This window comes from Cervus elaphus, chromosome 24, assembly GCF_910594005.1.
Source record: "Cervus elaphus chromosome 24, mCerEla1.1, whole genome shotgun sequence".
Taxonomy (NCBI): Eukaryota; Metazoa; Chordata; class Mammalia; order Artiodactyla; family Cervidae; genus Cervus; species Cervus elaphus.
In genome coordinates, this window is record NC_057838.1 from 25829460 (window position 1) to 25850389 (window position 20930).

The following is a 20930-nucleotide window of genomic DNA, read 5'->3' on the forward strand; positions in this document are numbered from 1 at the left end:
TTTTAGTGAGTATAGAAATCCACAAATATAGAACCTGTGAATATTAAGGATTGGCTGTATGCATCTCTTAAATATAAGAATTATTTTAAAAACATAGCTTCAATTACCATTTTTGCTGCTGGATTCCTTAACATTATGGAGTAGCCATCAAAATTCACATTTTCCCAACTGTCTTCTTAAAGCATCTTTATGAATCCATGGATTTAATCATAGCTGACATGTTTGAATTCATTTGCAAAGATTATTATGATTCATATTATTATTTATCTTATTATTATCACCCATGGTCAGACTGTCCCATCTTTGGCCAGTAGGAGTTCTATTTGTCCAGGCAGCATTGGTTCCTTCCCATGAGAAATGGGCTGTAGAGACCCTGCTACGGGTGCTCACTGCTATTCAGCAGTCAGTTTCCAGTGGACAGAACCGGGAAATACAGGAAGTACCTGTCTGTCTATGTATCTGTCTACCTATCTAGCTATCTATCTATTTAATCATAAAATACATCATGAATTTGAACCTGTGCTTCCTTTTAAGGTTCTGGATTATATGATTTTTACTCAATTCTTCTAATACGTGTATTTCCTACTTCCCATAGCCAGAATCTTTGTCCTCAAAAACAACGTGAATGATAAAACATCATGTAATTATTCAGCAGTTTTATCTGACATTGCATTACCCATGTGACAGGTCTAAAATAGCAGAACCACAGTAATATCATTATTGAAAAGTTACTCTGTTGCTGTTTTTTAAAATTGGAGGATAGTTGCTTTACAATATTGTATTGGTCTCTGCCATACATCAACATGAATCAGCCACAGGCATACATATGTCCCCTCTCTCTTGAACCTTCCTCCCACCTCCCACTCCATCCCACCCTTCTAGATTGTCACAGAGCATCTGATTTGAGCTCCCTGCATCGTACACCAAATTCCCACTGGCTCTGTTTTATATGTGGTTATGTATTTCCACTGCTACTCGCTCAGTTTGTCCCACCCTCTCCTCCCCGACTGTGTCCACAATTCTCTTCTCTGTCTGTATCTCCACTGCTGCTCTGCAAAGAGATTCATCAGTACCACCTACAGTCCTTTTTTTTTTTTTCACCTACAGTCCTTTTTGTACTTAGGATGTATCCCACTGGGAGTGTGCAGTCAAATACTTATAGCTTATCTCTGCAGTTTTGCTACCAAAATGGATACACAGCTAGGTTCATTTATTTCATTTTTTATATTTTGGGATTAATATTTTAAAGTGTAATGTTGTCTTTTGTGGTTTACTTGTCCATGGAAAAATAGAATTAAATCTGTATATATTTATATCCTTTATTATAGAAATAGTAGTATACACATGTTTCTGCACTTAAAAAAAATCACTTTAACAATGTATTTTGGAAATTACTCCATAGTAGATGGAGATACTCATTACAATATAGTTATATATAGTACTCTGTCATAAGGATGTACATAGTTTATTCAACCAGTTCCAGATTGTGGCATTTTAATTGTTTTCTGTCTTAGCTATTATAATGAGTGTCCTTGTACACCTCTCTCTTTCTAAAGATTTATTTATCTGTTTATGACTGCAGTGTGACTTTTAAAAGCTTTACGGCTGTGCTGGGTCTTCGTTGCTGTGCATGGGCTTTCTCTAGTTGCAGTGAGCAAAGGCTACTCTTTAGTTATGGTGTCCAGACTTCTCATTGCAGTGGTTTCTCTTGTTGCAGAGCATGGGCTCTAGGAACCGTGGGCTTCATTAATTTCAGCTCCCAGCTCTGGAGCACTGGTTCAGTAGCTCTGGTACACAGGCTTAGATGTCCCTTGGCATGTGAGATCCTCCCGGACCAGGGATCAAACCCATGTCGCCTGCATTGGCAGGTGGATTCTCTACCTCTGGGCCGCCAGGGAAGCTCCAGATATCTCTTTTATATTTGCCAGTATATATTTGAAATAGATTTCAAGAAGGATGATTACTGAATCAAAGGGTAAAAGAATATATAATTTTGCTAAGTATCTTCAAATTCTCTTCCATCCAGGTTATTCCATTTGCATTCCTTCTGTGTGCAAGCCTGTGTGTTCAGTCACTTCAGTTGCCTCCGACTCTTTGCCACCTAGGGACTGCAGTCCACCAGGCTGCTCTGTCTCTGGGGCAAAACACTGGCACGGGTTGCCATGCCCCCTCCAGGGTATCTTCCTGACCAGGAACCAAACAGGTGTCTCCTGCATTGCAGGCAGATCCCGTACGCACTGACGCACTGGGGAAACCCCTGTATTCCTTCTGGCGATGTGTAAAGGTGCTGGTTCTCCCAAAGTTTCATTAACAAGAGTGTACTGTTGAACTTTTTGATTTTTGCTAATCTCTTGGAAAGGTGAGAAATTGTATCAGTGTAATTTGCATTTGTTATTATTGCCCAACTTTTTGAGGAAAATACAATGTATTGGTAACATATAAAATAATACATTTCACAGAAACCCAAGTCTCCTTTCTTGGAAAGTTAATGTGGCTGCACCAAATCAACCTTTCCAGCTGGGGTGACTGGCTGGGACTGAGTCCAGCTGTCCACATTAGATGGGTGTGTGGTTCCTAGTTTAATACAAACTCCACTCTACCTTTCACTGGATTATAGAACCTGCCTTTCCCTGTCAGTGTTTGATCTGTCAGCCCATCCCTTGACTTGGAAAGTAGGTGTATCAGTTATCTGTTGCCAGAAAATGCGGCATCATGAGCATCACAGTTACAGAACTGCGGTGGCCTCTATCACACTGAGCATTTGTTGTTCTGCATCTGGGGTGATTGGCTGGCTGGCTATGCTGGTATTAGCTGGGCTCACTCACTGTGTGAGGGTTTGGTTAGCTGTCAACTGATCTAGATGAATTTTGACTGTATGCTTAGAGCCACATAGATGTGACCCCATAAGTGTAAAGCATAGTGTGTATTGGGTGGTGTGCTCTTTGTCCGGATGCAGCTCATGCACAAGCCCTACTGCTAGATTTATGGGGGGCCATGTCCCCCTAAGAGCCATGTGTCCTGTTCTCTGGGTGCCTCATCCCGATGACCGACCCCCAGCACTCTAGTCTCAGACGTCTGCTCGCTCAGTAAGGACTTTTGCTTCTCCTAGGTCCCTTGGCTCTCTCAAAGATGGGAATGTGGTCTGGTTCTGCGTGAACCATGTGGTGGGGCAGAAGAATGGAAGTAGTGATGTTGACCTGAACAGAAGAAGGCTGAGATCCCCGGGGAGAGGGATTCCTGTCCCTGACCACATCTGGGCTCAGACGGCAGCTCTTCCCTGGGTCTCCAGCCTGCCGGCCCGCCCTGCAGATTCTGGACTTTCCAAGCCTCCACGAACCAATTTCTTTCTTTCTTTTTTTGTTATTGGAGTATAATCGCTTTACAATGCTGTGTTAGTTTCTGCTGAACAATGATGTGAATCAGTCATGTGTACACATATATCCCTCCCCACCTCCCACATCCCACCCCTTTAGGGTCATCCCAGAGCACTGAGCTGAGCTTCCTGTGCTTTATATTAATAGCAAGTCCCCACTAGCTATTTGTTTTACACATGGTAGTGTATATATATGTCAATCCTAATCTCTCAATTCATCTCAGTCTCCCGCCCCCTCACCCCCGCCCCATGTCCAAATGTCTATTCTCTATGTCTGCAACTCTGTTCCTGCCTTGGAAATAAGTTAATCTGTACCATTTTTTAGATCCGACATAAAAGCAATAATATGCAATATTTGTTTTTCTCTTTCTGACTTCACTCTATATGACTGACTCTAGGATCATCCATGTATCTACAAATGATCCCATTTCATTCCTTTCACTGGCTGAGTAATATTCCATCGGCTTCCCTGGTAGCTCAGCTGGTAAACAATCCGCCTGCAATGTGGGACACCTGGGTTCAATCCCTGGGGTGGGAAGACCCCGGAGAAGGGAACAGCTACCCATGCCAGTGTTCTGGCCTGGAGAATGCTATGGACTGTAGAGTCCATGGGGCTGCGAAGAATCAGACACGACTGAGCAACTTGCACACACACACACACGAGCTCGTTTCTTTAAAGCTTTTTAAAGATGTGGTTTTTATTTATTTATTTTTGGCCGCACTGGGTCTTTCTGGCTAGTTGTGGCTGACAGGGGCTGCTCTCTGTTGTGGCGGGAGGGCTCTCACTGCAGTGGCTTCTCCTGTTGTGCAGCACGGGCTCCAGGCGTGAGGACGGACTTCTGAAATCGTGGTGCACAGGCTTACTTGCTCACAGCATGTGAAATCTACCCAGACCAGGGACTGAACCTGTGTCCCCTGCCTCAGCAAGCAGATTCTCATACACTGGGCCGCCAGGGAAGTCCCTGCATGAGCTAATTTCTTAGTCTCTCTGTACACACACACCCCGTTGGTTCTGTTTCTCTGACTAGTGCAGAATGTTAGCAGGGGAGGGGCTTCAGCCTGTGTTGTTGCTGGTTTCCTTCTAAGGCAGTTTGAGAACAAATACGTTTCCCCACAGTGAGAATTCATTTCCTTCAGTTTTCAATGAACAGATGACTATTCCTCACATAAACAAAAGGCTGCCTTCATTTCTTGTCTATTATAATTCTATCCTTAGGATTCCTTCCCTTCTCGTTTCATGTTGCACTCTGGAGATTTCTGGAATTAACTGACAATGTGTGGTCTAAGCACCAGATAAGTGTTCTGTAATCCGTAGGTTTTTCTCCTGGCAGGTTGAATGGGGTGGTCAGAGAGTAAGACTGATGTAAAAGAAGTCTTTTCACCCTGCCACGAATCTTTAGAGGATCTTTGTAGTTATACCCCTCAAAGATTTAGACCTTCCCTAAGCACTATTTATTTTCAGAAACTGTCCTGGGTTCCATGGCAGGTTTCATTCAGGCCAAATCCGATAAAAGGGATGGTGCAGTCATAAGACAACATTGAGCCATTTTGTCTCATTGAACCTACTAGGATTTGGTTACTTATTTTTGGCTGTGTGGCATGTAGGATCTTAGTTCCCTTTCAAGGATTGAACCCACCCCCTGTGCATTGGAAACCCAGAGTTTTAACCACTGGACCACCAGGGAAATCCCACTGAACCTAGGAGGATTTATACTCAAGTCTCTGAGTCTTAAAACTGTGTGTCTTGGATGTTCTGAGTTTTGTACAAATGGCACCACTGACACACGGGCCTCACTCATCCTCCAGGATCCCTGAGTGTGCACGAGAAAGATCTCAGTAGCCAGACTCGGAAAAGGAGAGGAAGAGACGGCACAGTGGGCAAGCTGGACTCTGCGTTCAGTGGCAGAGGCTAGGCTGCTCCTCTTCCTATCACATTATTCTGCACATATTCCATGAAGTTGTTTTTCTAAACGCCCTCTGATTTGGCAGAGGCACCTTGGCATCATGGGGAACTGGCATTTGGGAGAAGCACTGAAGGTGCTTTGCAGTGGGGGCTGATTTCTTAAATGCTCATAAATTCTGCACGCTGTGCATACAACCAAACCCATCACAAACACATGCTCTGAAAATCCTCTTATGAATTCTTTTCAGTCTGTGCCTCTGCAGAGAACACGGGTGTCATCTGAAAAATAATCACATGATCTCCCAGACTCACAGTGGGATGAACGAGGGACTGATGGGCTTGACTCCCCATTTTTGGAACCTCTCAATCCCCAGGTTCCAACATTACAACTCACTAGTGGGGATGCAGGGGTGAAGGGAGGAAGGGGAGAGAAGGGAGAGAAAAGGGAAACAGCCAGTCACCAGTGGAGCCACAGCTCTTCTCTGGGGAGAGACTGATGTGAGGAAGGTGGGGAAATACATCTACCAGCATAGAGGTTTTTGAGTCAAATATATCTGGGTCCAAATCCAATTCCTACTGCTTCCCAGCTGCATGACCAGAGGCAAGTCACCCAAAGCCCTGAGCCTTAGCTCCCTTACGTGTACAAAGAGGGTAAGAGCTAACTACCTTGAACAGTTGCTGGCAGGCTAAGATCATGATTGTGACGAACACGGCACACAGTGGGTCTGCAGGAATGCTAGCTTCCTGACAGCTTTTCTTAGATGAGCGCTCAGAGAAGTCAGTGCCAGACTGAGGCCTGACTTGGCTTCCCCTTTGACAAGCAGTTATGGCAGGTGTGGATGGATGTGTGTCCACCCAGGTTGGGGTGTGTTTGAGGAAATGTGGTTTGAGGTGAGATGAGATTATCCCAGCGGGAGATACCTTTGTCTACAGAGAGGACATGATTTTCAGAAGACCCATTTAATTGCATCAAGTGGAAGCACCTGTCAGTACAATTTTCTGGGGGCTAGAAACCCACATCAGTTTCTACAGACAAAGTCTACAAACAGGTAGGTCTCCGGTGCCAATTATTCACACCTGTCTTTGGGGGCCATGGGATTTAAGAGATTTTGGAAGACACCGTTGGGATAGTAGGATGAGTAGAGCATGAATCTAGGAGGGACAGGAGGAGGACGGCAAATACCATGACATCAGGCAGTTCAGACAATTGCTGGGGAAACACGGGAGGACTGAGCAGTGCAGCAGAGGCTGTGGGCTGTGGGGGCCGGGAATTCTCTGTCATGTTTCCATGGTGTTGAAAATGCTTTTCAGCTCCCAGGAGAAACTGTACAGATGTTGGTTAATAGGCTTTTCTAGCTCTGTGGCCTCATATTACATCTAAACTTCTTGAGGTTCACTATTCTCACTTGTAAAATGGGGAACATAACAGTACCTACCTAAGAAATGAAGATGAAAAGCAATGATGCTTATAAAGCCTTAGCATAGTTTCTAGCACATATTAAGGTCTCATAAATCTTAGTTATTATACAAAGGCCATTTAAGTGACTAGTGCAACACAACAATGAATATGAATTGACTGCAACAAATTCATATGTTTTCAAACATTAGTTTTTCCTTTTGGATTGCTGTTTCTATCCAGCTGTTTCTGTTTGATTTCAGTATCTATTTATATGTGTAATTACAAAAGGGAGCTGGGCTGGAGCAATGTGAAGCAGATGCTTAATTGCAGGAGAATTTGAGTATACAGTGTGTGAAAGGCCCCCATCATAGGGCTTCCTAGGTGGCATTAGTGGTAAAGAATCTGACTGCCAGTGCAGGAGACATAAGAGACATGGGTTTGATCCCTGGGTCGGGAAGATTTCCTGGTGGAGGAAACGGCAACCCACTCCAGTATTCTTGCCTGGGAAATCCCATGGACAGAGGAACCTGGCAGGCTACAGTCCATGGGGTTGCAAAGAGTCAGACATGACTGAGCAACTGAGCGCTAAAGGTTCCATCACAGGGAATCTGAAACAGCAAAGGAGAAGTCCCTGGGTACCACAGTACCTGCGGCCACAGGAGAGAAGCCATTCCTGGTTCAGTTACTATCCTGGCCCTCTGTCGTTGCACAAATTGAAGATGACTTTGTAGTTAAAACCTTTTTGAACAGAGGTGCTGAATTTCTCCAAGTTGGGCCTGGAACACACATACAGGTATATGGTGGGAAAGGGCTCTAAGAATAAATGCTAATCGCTGTTTCCCTAAACTGTGTCACAGGTTGGAGTCCCAGCAGGGCTTGTATCTCTAAAAACAATACAGTTACAAAACAGAACAGCCTCACAAGCACTTATTTCATGCCAGGCACCACCAATTCACTGTGCCAATCTGTGAATTCATTTAATGATTAAACTTCAACAGCCCTTTGTGGGGGTACCCCCATCATACCCATATAACAGACAGTGAATCAGGCAAACCAACTGCTGCGGATCCCGTTATTTTGAGCGGTTCAGACAGGTTTCTGAAACTAACTGGTTGACGCTCTCAACCCGTACACATCTGGCCACTGAAATGGTGGGCACTACTCTTCCCACTTCCAGTTCTCCCACAGCGGTGTAGTCACAAGGCCCAGGCCGCGTGGGCACATTGGAGCAATGTACCTGTTATCTGAAATGGCAACCACAAGTAGTGTACACCTCCTGGGAAATCCTCAGGGCTGCAACCATTCAGCCGCTTGCACCGGATTCCCATGTGGACCAGTGGTGAATTCGCCTGCAAATGCAGGAGACCCAAGGTTCGATCCTTGGGTCTGGACTATCTCCCGGAGGAGGAAATGGCTACTCACTCCAGTGTTCTTACCTGGAAAATTCCATGGACAGAGGAGCCATGGGGGTCGCAGAGTCGGACACTACTGAAGAGACTTCGCACACAGCACATACCTGGGCCCAGAGGCCGCGATCTGAGTAGATTAAGGGGTGCCGCGAAACCCAAACTCTAGTCGGCTCAGCGACTGGAGCACAAGGGCGGAGCGACCAGCCTCTAGTTCTGTGTTACCGCGCCCACCAATGACGTCACGGGCAAGCGCCTGTCCGAAGCCCAGCCCCTTCGGGTTACGTGAGGTCGCGCCGCCGGAACCACCGAGATGGGCAGCCTAGAGGGTTGGTGGACACCTGCGCTCGCTTCTGCATGATCTTTGAGAGAACCCCCTTTAGGGGTTATGAGGGAAAGAGGGTAAATTCTGGCGAGCTCTTCTTGTCAGTCCCGTTAGGCGCCGGCTTCCTCGTTTTCCTTAGCGCCTCGTCAGCACGCTGCCCCTGAACTCGCCTCCCTCTGACCGGATGCCCCGGCGTCTGGGCCTCACAGAAGCCGCAGAGGTGGCTGCGGGCCCAGAGCCCTGGTCCAGTTCCTTGCCCACCGAGGCGGGATCCTCTTTTTGTCTAAAAGAAGTTGGCCCAACAGTCCCCTGTGGCCGGTACTGAAGTTTCTGATGTTTGGGGTCTCCTGCTTGCTTGGGTGGAGAGCCTCTTGGGGTCTCCCGTGCCCTGATAGCTAATATGACCATGAATATTTCACTCAGTCCAAATCCAGTCAGCCTTGTCTCCTCTCTATAGGCACTTTTGGGAGTCAATGACGTGGTCCCCATAAGCACTTTTTTAGGTTTTTAAGTTTGTTCAGACCCAGCACTGTAGGGGCCGAATTCGTCGTGTGTGTCTCGGTCCACTTGGTGTGAATGGGCCCAGTAGCGCTCTTGGGCAGAGGAGACAGGTGGTGGATTGTCCCGAATACCAGCTAGAGCAATTCATGAGAAGGTGGCGGCGATCAGCCAGTGGAGGGCTGGTAGAGACTCCTGCCAATGCTGGCAATGAGATGGAAGACTGGGCGTTTGTGGGTGATGATGTAGAAAAGGGACCATTGCGCTCATGGCTGTTCTTCTCTTAGCTTTTAAGGTTCTTGCTTTTCCAAACCGGGAAGAGTGCACAGAGCCAGGGGACATCAGCCATGCTCCAAACCACTTGGCCTCAGGTGAGCCTCCCTTCATTTCAGTCTTAAGAGTCACAGTAGCTATCAGGTCATTAGGAAGGGACCAAAAAGGCCTCACTTGTCCAGGCTGTGGTTTCCCTCTTGAGTCCATCCCCCGAGGCTAAGGTTGTAAATACGTGGTGGGGGAGGTTAGAGTCTTGTGTGTAGCCTGAAGAGTTTGGACATATCGATTTAAGTAGAAAAGGGGGGACCCAGGTCAAGAAATTCCCTCAGAATGTGAAAATCCAGATCATGTTGTACAAATAAAAGTTGTGTGCACAGATATAGAAAACAACCTTATCTAGAGGGAAACACGTTGAGGGTGGGGGATAAATTAGAAATATGGGATTAGCAAAAAAGATAAGGTTGCTAGGTGAGAAACAGCTTGAGACAAATTCTTAATTGAAGAGATTGTTCCTCAAATAGTAGGGGTATCCCAGAGAGACCTGCATTGTTCCTTCCATATGTGCTTTCAGATGCTAGGCACATAGGGCTGAATAATGCAGACAAGTTCTCCTTTCTCATGGAGGGTACTTTTACCAAAAACAAGTAAGTTGATATCATAAGTACCTTTTGCTCAAGTACAGTGCTTCCTAACAGTGAGGTCCACAGATGGGCAGCATCAGGATCACTTGGGTGCTTATTAAAACTGCAATTTGCTAGGTGCCACCCTAGATCAGTAATTATACTGGGGAGGAGGGTAGGTCAGGTCAGGAATCTGTTGTAGCAAGTTGTGTGGGTGATTCTCATGCACCCTCTCAAATTTGAGAAGCTTCAAAGAAGCTCCTTTTGAAGGTGACCATCAGGGAATCCCTCATGGAGGTGGTCACGTGAGCTTGAGACCTCAAGGATGAGGTAGAAATAGGATGGAGAACTACTGGAGAGAGAGCCAAAGCTGAGCTTTCCAGACTGTAGGAAATGCATCAGCCCTGAGGTAGGAGAGAAAGCTGGGTGTATTCTAGGGTAGAGAGAGGTTAGAGGAAGTAATTCATTGTGAGGTGGGACAAACTAGGCACAACTAGTGTCTCGGAGGTCACTATGAAGACTCAGGTTTCACTTCTGAGTTCAGTAGGAAGATGCTAAAGGATTTTAAGCAGGGCATGTGAAAGGGATGGATTTATATATTAAAAAGATTTTGGCCCATGGTGGTGAGTTGGTTGCAAAAGAACATGAGTCATTTTCGAGGATATTACCATCTGGGTAAGAGATTTAAGTATTGCTCACTCAGCTCCCTCCCTTTTCTTTTCTTAGTAGACTTCTTTTTTTTTTTTTTTAGAGAAGTTTTAGGTTCATAGCATAATTAAACAAATAGCACAGAGTTCCCATATGCTTTCTGGCCCCATACATGCATAGCCCATTGTCAGAGTGGTACATTAGTTCAAATTGATGAACCTCCATTGACACATCATAGTCACCCAGAGTCCATAACTTGCACTAGGGTTCACTCTCGGTGTTGTACATTCTATGGGTTACACATGTATAATGACGTGTATTTACTATCGTTGTATCATACAGAGGCTTTTCACAGGCTCTAAAAATCCTGTGTCCTGCCCTCCTTTCCTGGCAACTGTCGATCTTTTTGCTTTTTCCAGAAAATTGTGTAGTTGGTATCCTACCTTTTTATGTTGGTTTCATTCATTTAGTAGTATTCATTTCAGGTTCTTGTGTGACTTTTCATGGCTTGATAGCTTTTTAAAGTGCTGTATAATATCCCATTGACTGTACCACAGTTTATTCACCTACTGAAGGACTGTTTCATTGCTTCCAAGGTTTGGCAATTATGAATAAAACTACTGTAAACATCCTTGTGCTTGTTTTTGTGTGGATATACATTTTTAGCTCATTGGGAAGATACCAAGGAGTATGATTGCTGGATCATATGGTTAGAATGTGTTTATTCTAGTTTTTAAGAAGCTGTTAACCTGTCTTCCAAAGTGACTGCAACAGTTTGTATTTTCACCAGCAGTGACTGAGAGTTCATGTTGCTCCACATCCTCACTAGTATTTGGTGGTGTCAGTGTTTCAGATTTTGGTCATTCTGCTAGGTATGTTGTGGTATCTCATTGTTTTAATTTGCATTTCCCTGAACACATATGCTGTAGAGTATCTTTTCGTATACCTGTTTGCCATCTGTATAACTTCTTTGGTGAGATTTCTTTTTTTTTTTTTGGTGAGATTTCTGTTTGGGTCTTTTGCCCATTTTTTAATCAGGTTCTTCATTTTTTTGTTGAGTTTTCAGAGTTCTTTGTGTACTTGGGATAATAGTCCTTTATTATGTGTGTCTCCTTAAATGTTTTCTCACTATCTATGGCCTATATTCTCATTTGCTTGAAGTATTGTCCTTTTCAGGTAGGGTTCAATTCCCTCCCATCTTTTCTTTGAAAAATGTATTTCCTTCAAAACCTTCTCAGGTAGTCTGTCACACTTACTTTTCTCAGATGACTTTAAATGAGCCCCAGCCTCTGCATTCATCCCATTGATTTTTTTTTGGTGGAGAAGTTGATTTTATCGGAATCATAGGCAAAATTGGGGATAATTGACTTCTTTACAGGTTTGATTCTTCCCATTTAGAAACACTGTATATTCTAATTTATTCAGTTCCTGTTTTATTTATTTTAATAATCATTTTGTTTTCTTCATCTTGGTTTTGCAGGTTTTTGTTGGGTCTACTCTTAGCTCTTTTCATATGAATGGCATCTTATTTTCTCCCATTTTGTCTTTTAATCGTTCATACTGATATTTAAAAAAGCTAATCATTTTGGTTCATGTATCCTGTATCTAGCTAACTTAATGAATTATCTTGTCAGTTTTAAATGTTTTTCATTTATTTTCTTGGGTCTTGGATATTTTTTAGGCAGATAGCCATTTCATCTGCAAGTAAAGATATTTATGTTACTTCGTTAGCTGTATTTATGCTGCTTGTCCAGCCTTTTACCAAAAGTAGAACCTCAGCGCATGGTAAATTATCAGCCATCAGCTTTAATGGATGTGCCCTGGCATTTCACTGTGAAAGTGGTATTTGCTGTTCTTCTCTGACCTTCTTCATAAGCGTAAAAATTCTATTTGTGATCGAACCATTTTTCAAATTAATTTTTCCCCAGGTTCATATTAATCGTCTTGGATCTGCCAGACACTAGGAAAAGCTACTACTAGCTTTTACCTATTGCCAGGCACCAGGGAAAGCTACTAAGAAAACCTACTGTGCACTAGGAAAGCAATAATGAAGAAAGCAGAATCCTTGCCTCATGGCTTACATTCTGGTGAGAGGGAGATACCCGATAAAAGTGTAATTTGTCAGATGATGAAAAAGCACAGTGGAGAAAAATAAAGTGAGGTACACAGGGACCATGCACAGGAAGAGGAAAATTATATCAACAACCTAACTGTCTTAAAATAGTAAGTTCCCCTTTATTTAAAAAAACATGTTTTAGTTATTTTTGGTTGCACTGGGTCTCTGCTGTTGTGCTTTCTCTAGTTGTGAGCGGGGACTACTCTCTATTTGCGGTTTGAGGGCTTCTGTGTTGCAGTGGCTTCTCTTGTCGTGGAGCATGGTCTCTAGGCACGCAGGCTTCAGTAGTTGCGGCACAATGGCTTAGTTGCTCCACGGCATGTGGAATCTTCCCAGACCAGGGATTGAACCAGTGTCCGCTGCATTGCAAGGAAGATTCTTATAAATTAGACCACCAGGGAAGCCCAAGTTCCCCTTTAATAATGGGCATTTTTTTGGACTTGTGATACCTGGGAATATTTGAAAGCAGATGGGAAGAACAGCATGTCAAGGAAGATGGCACTGGGTGGGGAAGACTGTGAGAGCAGCTCTAGAGACGTGAGGGAGTGAGACTTGACTTCCGGGAAGCAGAGTGAAGTTCGGTTTTCCTACCAGGCTGTGGCCGCTGTCCTCAGAAGCCCTTAATGCCTTGTTGCTGAATCAGTGATTACTCACAGGACATCGTGGTTCTATCAGATGTTTGGATTTTGGGCTCAAGTATTTCAGGGGCCCTGTGGACTTTGTCATTGCCCAGTTTAAGGGTCAGCTCTCCTTTGAGAAGTTTCTAAATTTGTTCTTTTATGTTCTTTTTCTTTCACTCTCTGCTTTTGAATTCCCTAGTTCTGGTTTGAAAAGGACCCCCTCATAAGGACCTGAGTTTAGAGCGAGGAGAGTAGCTAGGGGCAGTTACCAGCATTTATCCTGGGGATGTGTTTCTTCCCTGCTTCCTCCAGCAGCCGTTGTGAGAGTGTTCCCTTCTCCCTGTCCCCTGTGCTGTCTCCAGAGCACAGGCTGCTCTGGGGGCTGCCGGGAGAGATTGGGACACTCACAGAATCAGGGGCCTAGCTGAGCCCCAGTGGGTAGGTGTTTTCATTTTCATCGGCTGAAAAGAATGCTGACTGCATAGGGGAGTGAGACTCCCAGGAGGTGGAATCATCTGTGGGGTCATCAAGGCGAGAAAGTGCAGAAGACTGGAAACCCCTTCTAGGTTGGGAGTCCAGTCTCTGTGGTCTGCATGGGGCAGCCTGTCCATAGAAGAAGCAAAGAGGGTAGCCAGTGGACGCCGTTAGAGACTGTTCTTGTGTCTCAGAAGATGCAGAGGCTCTGGCTTCTAGAATGATGTGTGCTGTTCTGAAATAGCTGATCCCTCAGTCTAGATTGGGGGAGGGGCCCCGTGTGGCCTGGAGGGAGCATGATAAAGATAGATTGACTGTTGATTTTGGAAGTTGTGGGTGTGAAAAGATCTTCTGCAGACAGGGGCGACACCAGGTTATGAGGAGGTTCAGGGGTTGGCTCTGTGTTTGGAGAAGTTCATGAACCCCGTGTCGGAGGCAGCTCGCTATGTGGGAGGAGCCCAGGTTTGCTGTTTGACAAGTTTGGGTTGAAGTCCCAGCTCTGTCACTTCCTGGCTGTGTGATTTGGGGCAAAGTAGTGAATTTTTCTGAACTTTAATTTCATTCTTTGAAAAATGGGGGTAAATAACTCTGACTTCATATTGTGTTGTGAAGAGTAAATGACAGACAAAATTTAGAAGTACCCACCCAAGAGCCTGGTGCCTAGGGTCTAGTCTATGGATATGAGTTCTCGTCACTCTTGGGATGATGGAGGTGGCCCGGGAAGACAGGGAGGAGTGAACTTTCACGAGTGGGATGAAGCGCAAGACACGGGGCAGGGGATGTGCCCATGCCTAGGGACAGCACACAGCCAGCCCTCTCTGAAGATGTGCGGTTCAGAGAAGAGGCCAGAATAGGCAGGCTGCAGGTTTCCTTCAAGAGAGCTGGCTTTCTAATACGGTAAGAAGGAATGAAAAGAAATTTGTGAAATATTGGGAGTGTTTTTTAAGAAATGTTTGTTTCCTATTGTAATATAGTTGATTAGCAATGTGTTAGTTTCAGGCACACAGCACAGCAGTTCAGTTATACGTATTCAAGTATCTATTCTTTTTCAGATTCTTTCCCTACATTGGTTATTGCAGAATATACAGATATACAGAATATACAGAGTTCCCTGTGCCGTGCAGTGGGCCTTTGTCAGTTATCTCTTTTAAACCTAGTAGTGTATACATGTCAGTCCGGAACTCCCACTCTTTCCCTCCCCACTGACCTTCCCCTCTGGTAACCACAAATTCCTTCTCTAAGTCTGTGAGTCTGTTTCTGTTTAGTTCTTTCGTATCTTGTTTTTCTTTTTTAAGATTCTGCATATAGGCTATATCATATGATTCTCTCTCTCCGTCTGACTGACTTAACTCAATATGACCATCTCTAGGTCCATCCGTGTTCCTGCAGATGGCATTATCTTATTCTTTTTTTATGGCCAAGTATATTCCATTGCTGGCTTCCCAGGTGGCTCAGTGGTAAAGAATCCCCCTGCCAGTGGAGGAGACGCAGGAGAACTGCCTGGAGGAGAAAATGGCAACCACTCCAGTATTCTTGCCTGGTAAACCCCATGTACAGAGGAGCCTGGTGGACTACAGCCCTTGGGGTCGCAGGAGAGTCAGACACTGCTGAATTACTAAACATCAGCAACAATATTCCGCTGTATATATGTACCACTCCTCCATTGATGGACATCTAGGTTGCTTCCGTGTCCTGACTGTTGTAAACAGTGCTGCAGTGAACACTGGGTACACGTGTCTTTTTGAATTACGGTTTTCTCTGGATATATGCCCAGCAGTGGGATTGCTAAGTCATTTGGTAGCTCTGTTTTTGTGTTGTAAGGAACCTCTGTACTCTTCTGCACAGAGGCTGTACCAGTGTACATTCCCATCAACAGTGTAGGGAGGTTCACTTTTCTCCATACCCTCTCCAGCATTTATTGTTTGTAGATACTTAGGTGATGGATATTCTGAACAGTGTGATTCCTCATTGCAGTTTTGACTTGCATTTCTCTAATAGTCTCTCTAAAGATGCTGAGCATCTTTTCACATGCCTCTTGGCCTTGTGTATGTCTTTTTTGGAGAAATGTCTGTTTGGATCTTCTGCCCATTTTTGATTAAATTTTTTTTAATTGAGTGCATAAGCTGTTTGTAAATTTGGAAGATTAATCCCTTGTCAGTAATATTGTTTACAGGTATTTTCTCTCACTTTGGGTTTTTGCTGTGCAAAGGCTTTTGAGTGTAATTAGATTCCATTTGTTTATTTTTGTTTTTCTTTTCATTACTCTGGGAGACAAACTGAAAAAGATATTACTGTGATTTATGTCAAAAAGTGTTCTGCCTATGTTTTCCTTTAGATCTTTAATCTATTTTGATTTTGTTGTTATACATCATGTTAGAGAATGTTCTGATTTCATTTTTTTTTTTTAACGTGTAGCTGTACTGGGGCTATTTCTAAGGAGTGGCTTCTCTGTGTGTAGTGGAAGCTGGTGGGGAAGGCCAAGGAGAAACTGGATCAGGGAATACGTGCGGTGGTGTACATGTGCTTTGGCTGAGAGGAGACGGGGAGAGTAGTTGGGGTACAGAGAATAAGGTGACAGGTTATGGGTACCTCGGGGCACTGGGTTCTAGAGAGACAGCTCCATGGAGACAGGGACATAAGCGGTTGATAGAGTCACAGCCTGGAGAGCCCCGGATGCCAGGCTGTGAGGTTGGGATGACAGTTTGGAGCCGCAGGGCTGAGCAGGTGGGACAGCCTTGGCGTTCCACATTTGAAGGTGGGAGCCAGTGCTCTTGTCCATGGAACAGGCCTTCCACGGAGCTCAGTCACAGACCTTGGCAGGTCCACCTCTTCCCAGAAGCTCACACTGGCCCCCTCTGGCCCTCACTCAGAGCTTGAGCAGGAACCTGTTGTTTCAGGAGCCAGTGACCTTTGAGGACGTGGCTGTGTACTTCACCCAGAACCAATGGGCCAGCCTGGACTCTGCGCAGAGGGCCCTGTACAGGGAGGTGATGCTGGAGAATTATGCAAACGTGGCTTCCCTGGGTAAGGTCTCTCAGTGGCCCTCTGATAGTTGACGTACTCCTCAATTGTCTTGGAGGTTCTAGTAGTCCTTAGGGTTCTGTGGAGATGCTGGGTGGGGAAATGCCAGGTTCCCTCTGGCTTTGAAGTTGGACTTTATTCCTTCCCAGGGAAGAGCGTGGTTTTGGACCCGGAAGGAAAGGACTCTTGGGGTGCCCCCAGGAGGCCTCAGTTCCTCCGTCCTTGCAGTGTCGTGGATGTGGGCCCTCTCCTGTGTGCAGGAGCCTCCCAGGATCTCAGTACATTCATCCTGAGGGGATGTCCTTTCTTCTGAGTCAGGGCGAGCTTGCACTTTCTCCCTGGGGAGAATCACTGTCTGCCTGATCTTTCCACGGAGTGTAGTTTGGACCCTTTCCTCAGAACCCCTGTGTGGCTCATTGGTCCCCCAGGAAGCCCCCTTCTCCCCCCCCCAGCTCAACTTGCCTGCCTTGGGGTGGGCAGAGGGATCTTAGTAACAGCTCTGGATGTCTCCCTTCAACTTGTCTGTCTCTCTTTCTTGCTGGAGTAGTGTCTCCATTCCCCAGACCCGATCTGATCTCCCAGCTGGAGAGAGGGGAAGCTCCATGGGACCCCAATCCCTGGGAAGCAGAGGATTTGAGAGGCACCTGTCCAGGTAAGTAAGGGGACTTAGCACCTTCTGGTTTTGCCTTCCTGGTTTACTGGAAATGTTTCTTCTGCAGTGGAGAGCAAAGCTCCCTGTAGCTGACTCGGTCACTCGCTGACCTGTATTGAGTTCCTGTCCCGAACCTGTAAGGATGGTTTTCATGGCGGGGTGGTAGGGTTTCAGCCATACTTTAAGGAAAGTGTGATTCTGTGCATCAGACTGATTTGTACCATAGCTATGATTTTATTTGCCTTTTTAGTGTTTATATCATTTTTAGTATTTTAAAGTTCCATAATGTTGTGGTTTACAATGAATTTGTTTTCAATGGGGCCATAGAGGAAAGGGCAAGACTATTCCCCCAATACCACACTCTCAAGACACATCCACCCATCCTAAAATTTCCAGTCTGCTTACCAGTCAGTCCTGGAAGGTTTAATTACTTGGGTTTTCTTTACTTTAGGAAGAAACTTTTCACGTCTCACTTCTCACACATACTGTAATGTTGTAAAAAGTGGTTTCTTTTAGTGGTGACACCACAGTGGCCTATAGTTCTCCAATCACCTTATGTTCCCTCTGACTTCCTAAAAGAAAGAATCTTTTATCCCAGAATATTATGTGAAATGTTTAAAGTAGAATCATCTGGCTGTTACTTAGAATTCAGAATTGGGGGTGGTTTCCTGGCTTCCAGGTGGGGCATTGGGATCCATCATTTCTCTGTTGGTGTTTCCGGGCTGCTAGCTGCTCCCCTTCATCTCACGGATGTCTTTTTCCTCCTTGAGGGTCTCCCTTTCTCTCTCTTTTAAAGCCTGTTTGAATTTCTTTCTGCTCCCTCTTATCTCTGCCATTCTTTTTTCCCCTCCTGCTTCCTTTCCTTCCCACTCTTTCAAGTTCTCATTTGCCCACCTCACCTTCCCTGGTTCATTCCCCAGCCCTTCCTTATAAGAGGCACTTCCTGGACTGCAGTGTCATCACTTGTCCAGTTTATGCTGTTGTTTTTGCTTCTCTCTCTCATCCTCCTTTATGGAAGCTCATAACCATCTCATGGTATGTTTTTGAAATACCGCATCCTAGAAGAGAAAACCAGGACTGCTGGAACCCGTTTCCCTTCCAGTTCAGTAATGAGGAAACTTGTGGTTTCTTTGGTCAGGTGGTGAGAGGGGCATCAAGACAGAAGAGCCGGCGGTCGAGCAGCAAGCCTCTGAGGGCACAGAGGCCCACGGCAGGCCCGTGGGAGGGCTTCTCACGAACGTGTCTCAGCACTTGGATTTTGAAAGCAAGGCAGTGTGGCAGACTTTCAGTCTGAATCCCAATCTGATACTCCGAGGCGGCATGAAGTTCTACAAATGTAAAGAATGTGGGAAGATCTTCCAATACAACTCAAAGTTCCTTCGGCATCAGAGGAGCCACACTGGGGAAAAGCCCTTCAAGTGCAAGGAGTGTGGCAAAGCTTTCAAGTCCAGCTACGACTGTATCGTACACGAGAAAAATCACGTTGGTCAAGGACCCTATGAATGTAAGGAGTGTGGCAAAGGTCTGAGTTCCAACACCGCCTTGACCCAGCACCAGAGGATCCACACGGGGGAGAAGCCCTACACTTGTACGGAGTGTGGCAAGGCTTTCCGTCGGAGCGCCGCCTACCTGCAGCACCAGAGGCTCCACACAGGGGAGAAGCTCTATAAATGTAAGGAGTGTTGGAAAGGCTTTGGGTGTAGGTCACTTTTTATCGTCCACCAACGCGTCCACACCGGGGAGAAACCCTACCAGTGTAAGGAGTGTGGGAAGGCGTTCAGCCAGAAGATCGCCTGCATTCAGCATCAGAGAGTTCACACCGGAGAGAAGCCCTATGAGTGTAAGGTGTGTGGGAAAGCCTTCAAGTGGTACAGCAGCTTTGTTCAGCATCAGAAAGTGCACCCCGTGGAGAAGAAGCCCATCAAGGCTCTCGGGCCGCCCCTGCTGCGTCCCCAGGGCCCCTCTGCACCCTCAGCTCCCGGGCGTCTCCAGGGCCCGGGCTCTGCTCCTGCTGTGGTCATGGCCTTGCCACACGCCATCCTCACTCCTGCCTCCGGGCCCGTGTTCATGCTGCTGCCCGCCGCTGGGGTTCTTTCATCCCCTGTCCAAGTAGTTCGTGTCTTCCAGGGTCTTCCTCCCGCTGTGAAGCCTTCCCCAGTTATTCTGACCCCTGCTCCTCACCCCCCGTGACCTCTGTCTTGGCACTTCTCTGGCTGTTACAGCAGATCTCTAACCTATCTTCAGCTGGATCTGTAGCTTTTACACTGTACCTGTGTTCCTACTATTTCAGCATAAACTCCATTATAATTGAGATATATTTAAAGACTGTGTTTATATAATGTATTCTCTTTTCTTCTGGGTAGATAATGGAAACACTTGACTTTCATATTGGTCCCTTTCAGACTTGAACAGTAATGGCCATATCTGTATCCTGGGGCTGCTGGTTTGGGAAGTGCTGGTAGAACGCTGTGGTGAATTAGGCACTTTGAGATAGGACACCCCATATAAGCCCCCTGTGATGTGTGAGAAGCTGCCTGTGAGAAACAGGCATGTAAGATCTGTCAGAGTTTAGAAGTGGCATCAGCTTCCAACCAGGGCCTTTAAAAATAAATGCAGGTGGTTCAGTGGCTGAAGGTGTGGTGTATTCATGCAGGTGAAGTTGGGTTGTCCTAGACACAGACTGTTGAGACTCTTGTATGTCTCTGCTAAAAATCATATGAAATAACCAGTTAGAAAACATATATGTGGCTTCCCTGGTGGCTCAGTGGTAAGGAATCCCCCTGCCAATGCAGGAGACAGGGGTTTGATCCCCGGGCCGGGAAGACTCCCACATGCCGCGGGGCAAGTAAGCCCATGCGTCACAACTCCTGAGCCTGCTCTCTAGAGCCTGGGAGCCCTAGAGCATGTGCTCTGCAGCAAGAGAAGCCACTGCAGTGAGAAGCCCATGTATTGCAGCTAGAGAGTAGCCCCCGCTTGCTGCAACCTGAGAAGAGCCCGTGCAGCAATGAAAACCCAGCACAGTCAAAAATAAGTAAATAATGATAATAAATGTATGCAGTGATAACAATCATTTATATGATTGAGAGCAATCAGGTCTTGAAACATGAACTTGTTTTTTATCTTTAGTTTTGCTCTTGATACCTAGTTGTTTCTTTCTTTCTCTTTTCTTTTTTTTTTTAAGCAGATGAACTTTTAAAAAATTTATTTGGCCGTTCCAGGTCTTCACTGTGGAACAGGCGCTTCTCTAGCTGTGACACATGGGCGTAGTTGCCCCGCGGTATGTGGGATCTTAGTTCCATGACCAGAGATTGAACCCAGGCCCCCTTGCATTGGGAGCTCAGAGTCTTAGCCACTGGACCACTTTGGAAAGTCCCTGGTCGTTTCCTTTTAACTTTGGTTTCTTTAGTATGTGTACACCAAGACATTCATCTTTGCTCCGTCTGTTGTGTAAATTTTTCTTAGTGGGCATTTTGGCTTCCTATTTGCAAGCAGTGCTGGTTTCTGCACTTTTCTCCAGATAGCATAAATTATAAATATGAGTTTGGCAAATTACTAAAGAAATAGGAGCAGGTGATCTGGGGAAAATCTGAATATGCCTGTGG

At 45.6% G+C, this 20930-nt stretch overlaps 1 protein-coding gene and 1 long non-coding RNA gene across 10 annotated transcripts in view; one reads left to right on the plus strand and one right to left on the minus strand.

Annotated features, from left to right (window-relative positions):
- The window catches only part of LOC122682538, a 39032-nt gene extending 30725 nt beyond the window's left edge, over positions 1–8307 (minus strand). For 3 of the 7 annotated variants that reach the window (XR_006337413.1, XR_006337412.1, XR_006337415.1), the window contains exons 1-3: positions 8112–8307; positions 7913–8024; positions 7323–7451 (exon numbers count right to left, since the gene is read on the minus strand). This is a non-coding gene — a long non-coding RNA (uncharacterized LOC122682538). Of the gene's footprint in view, positions 1–1603; positions 2349–2501; positions 3400–3978; positions 6601–7322; positions 7452–7912; positions 8025–8111 lie in introns of those variants that run through there. The other 4 variants (XR_006337414.1, XR_006337416.1, XR_006337411.1 and 1 more) reach the window with 4 other exon arrangements.
- Positions 8308–8366: 59 nt separating this feature from the next.
- On the plus strand, positions 8367–20197 carry LOC122682534 (zinc finger protein 621-like). Of its 3 annotated transcripts, none has more exons than XM_043885348.1 (5): positions 8367–8483; positions 9192–9275; positions 16553–16679; positions 17221–17328; positions 18467–20197. In XM_043885348.1, exons 1-5 carry the CDS (start codon positions 8439–8441, stop codon positions 19516–19518), a joined length of 1416 nt encoding a protein of 471 aa, XP_043741283.1. In that variant the 5' UTR covers positions 8367–8438; the 3' UTR covers positions 19519–20197. The 3 variants fall into 3 exon arrangements, with proteins under 3 accessions (XP_043741283.1, XP_043741284.1, XP_043741285.1); XM_043885349.1 differs by lacking the exon at positions 8367–8483 and adding an exon at positions 8490–8724; XM_043885350.1 differs by lacking the exons at positions 8367–8483; positions 9192–9275 and adding an exon at positions 9314–9821.
- The last annotated feature ends 733 nt before the right edge of the window (positions 20198–20930 follow it).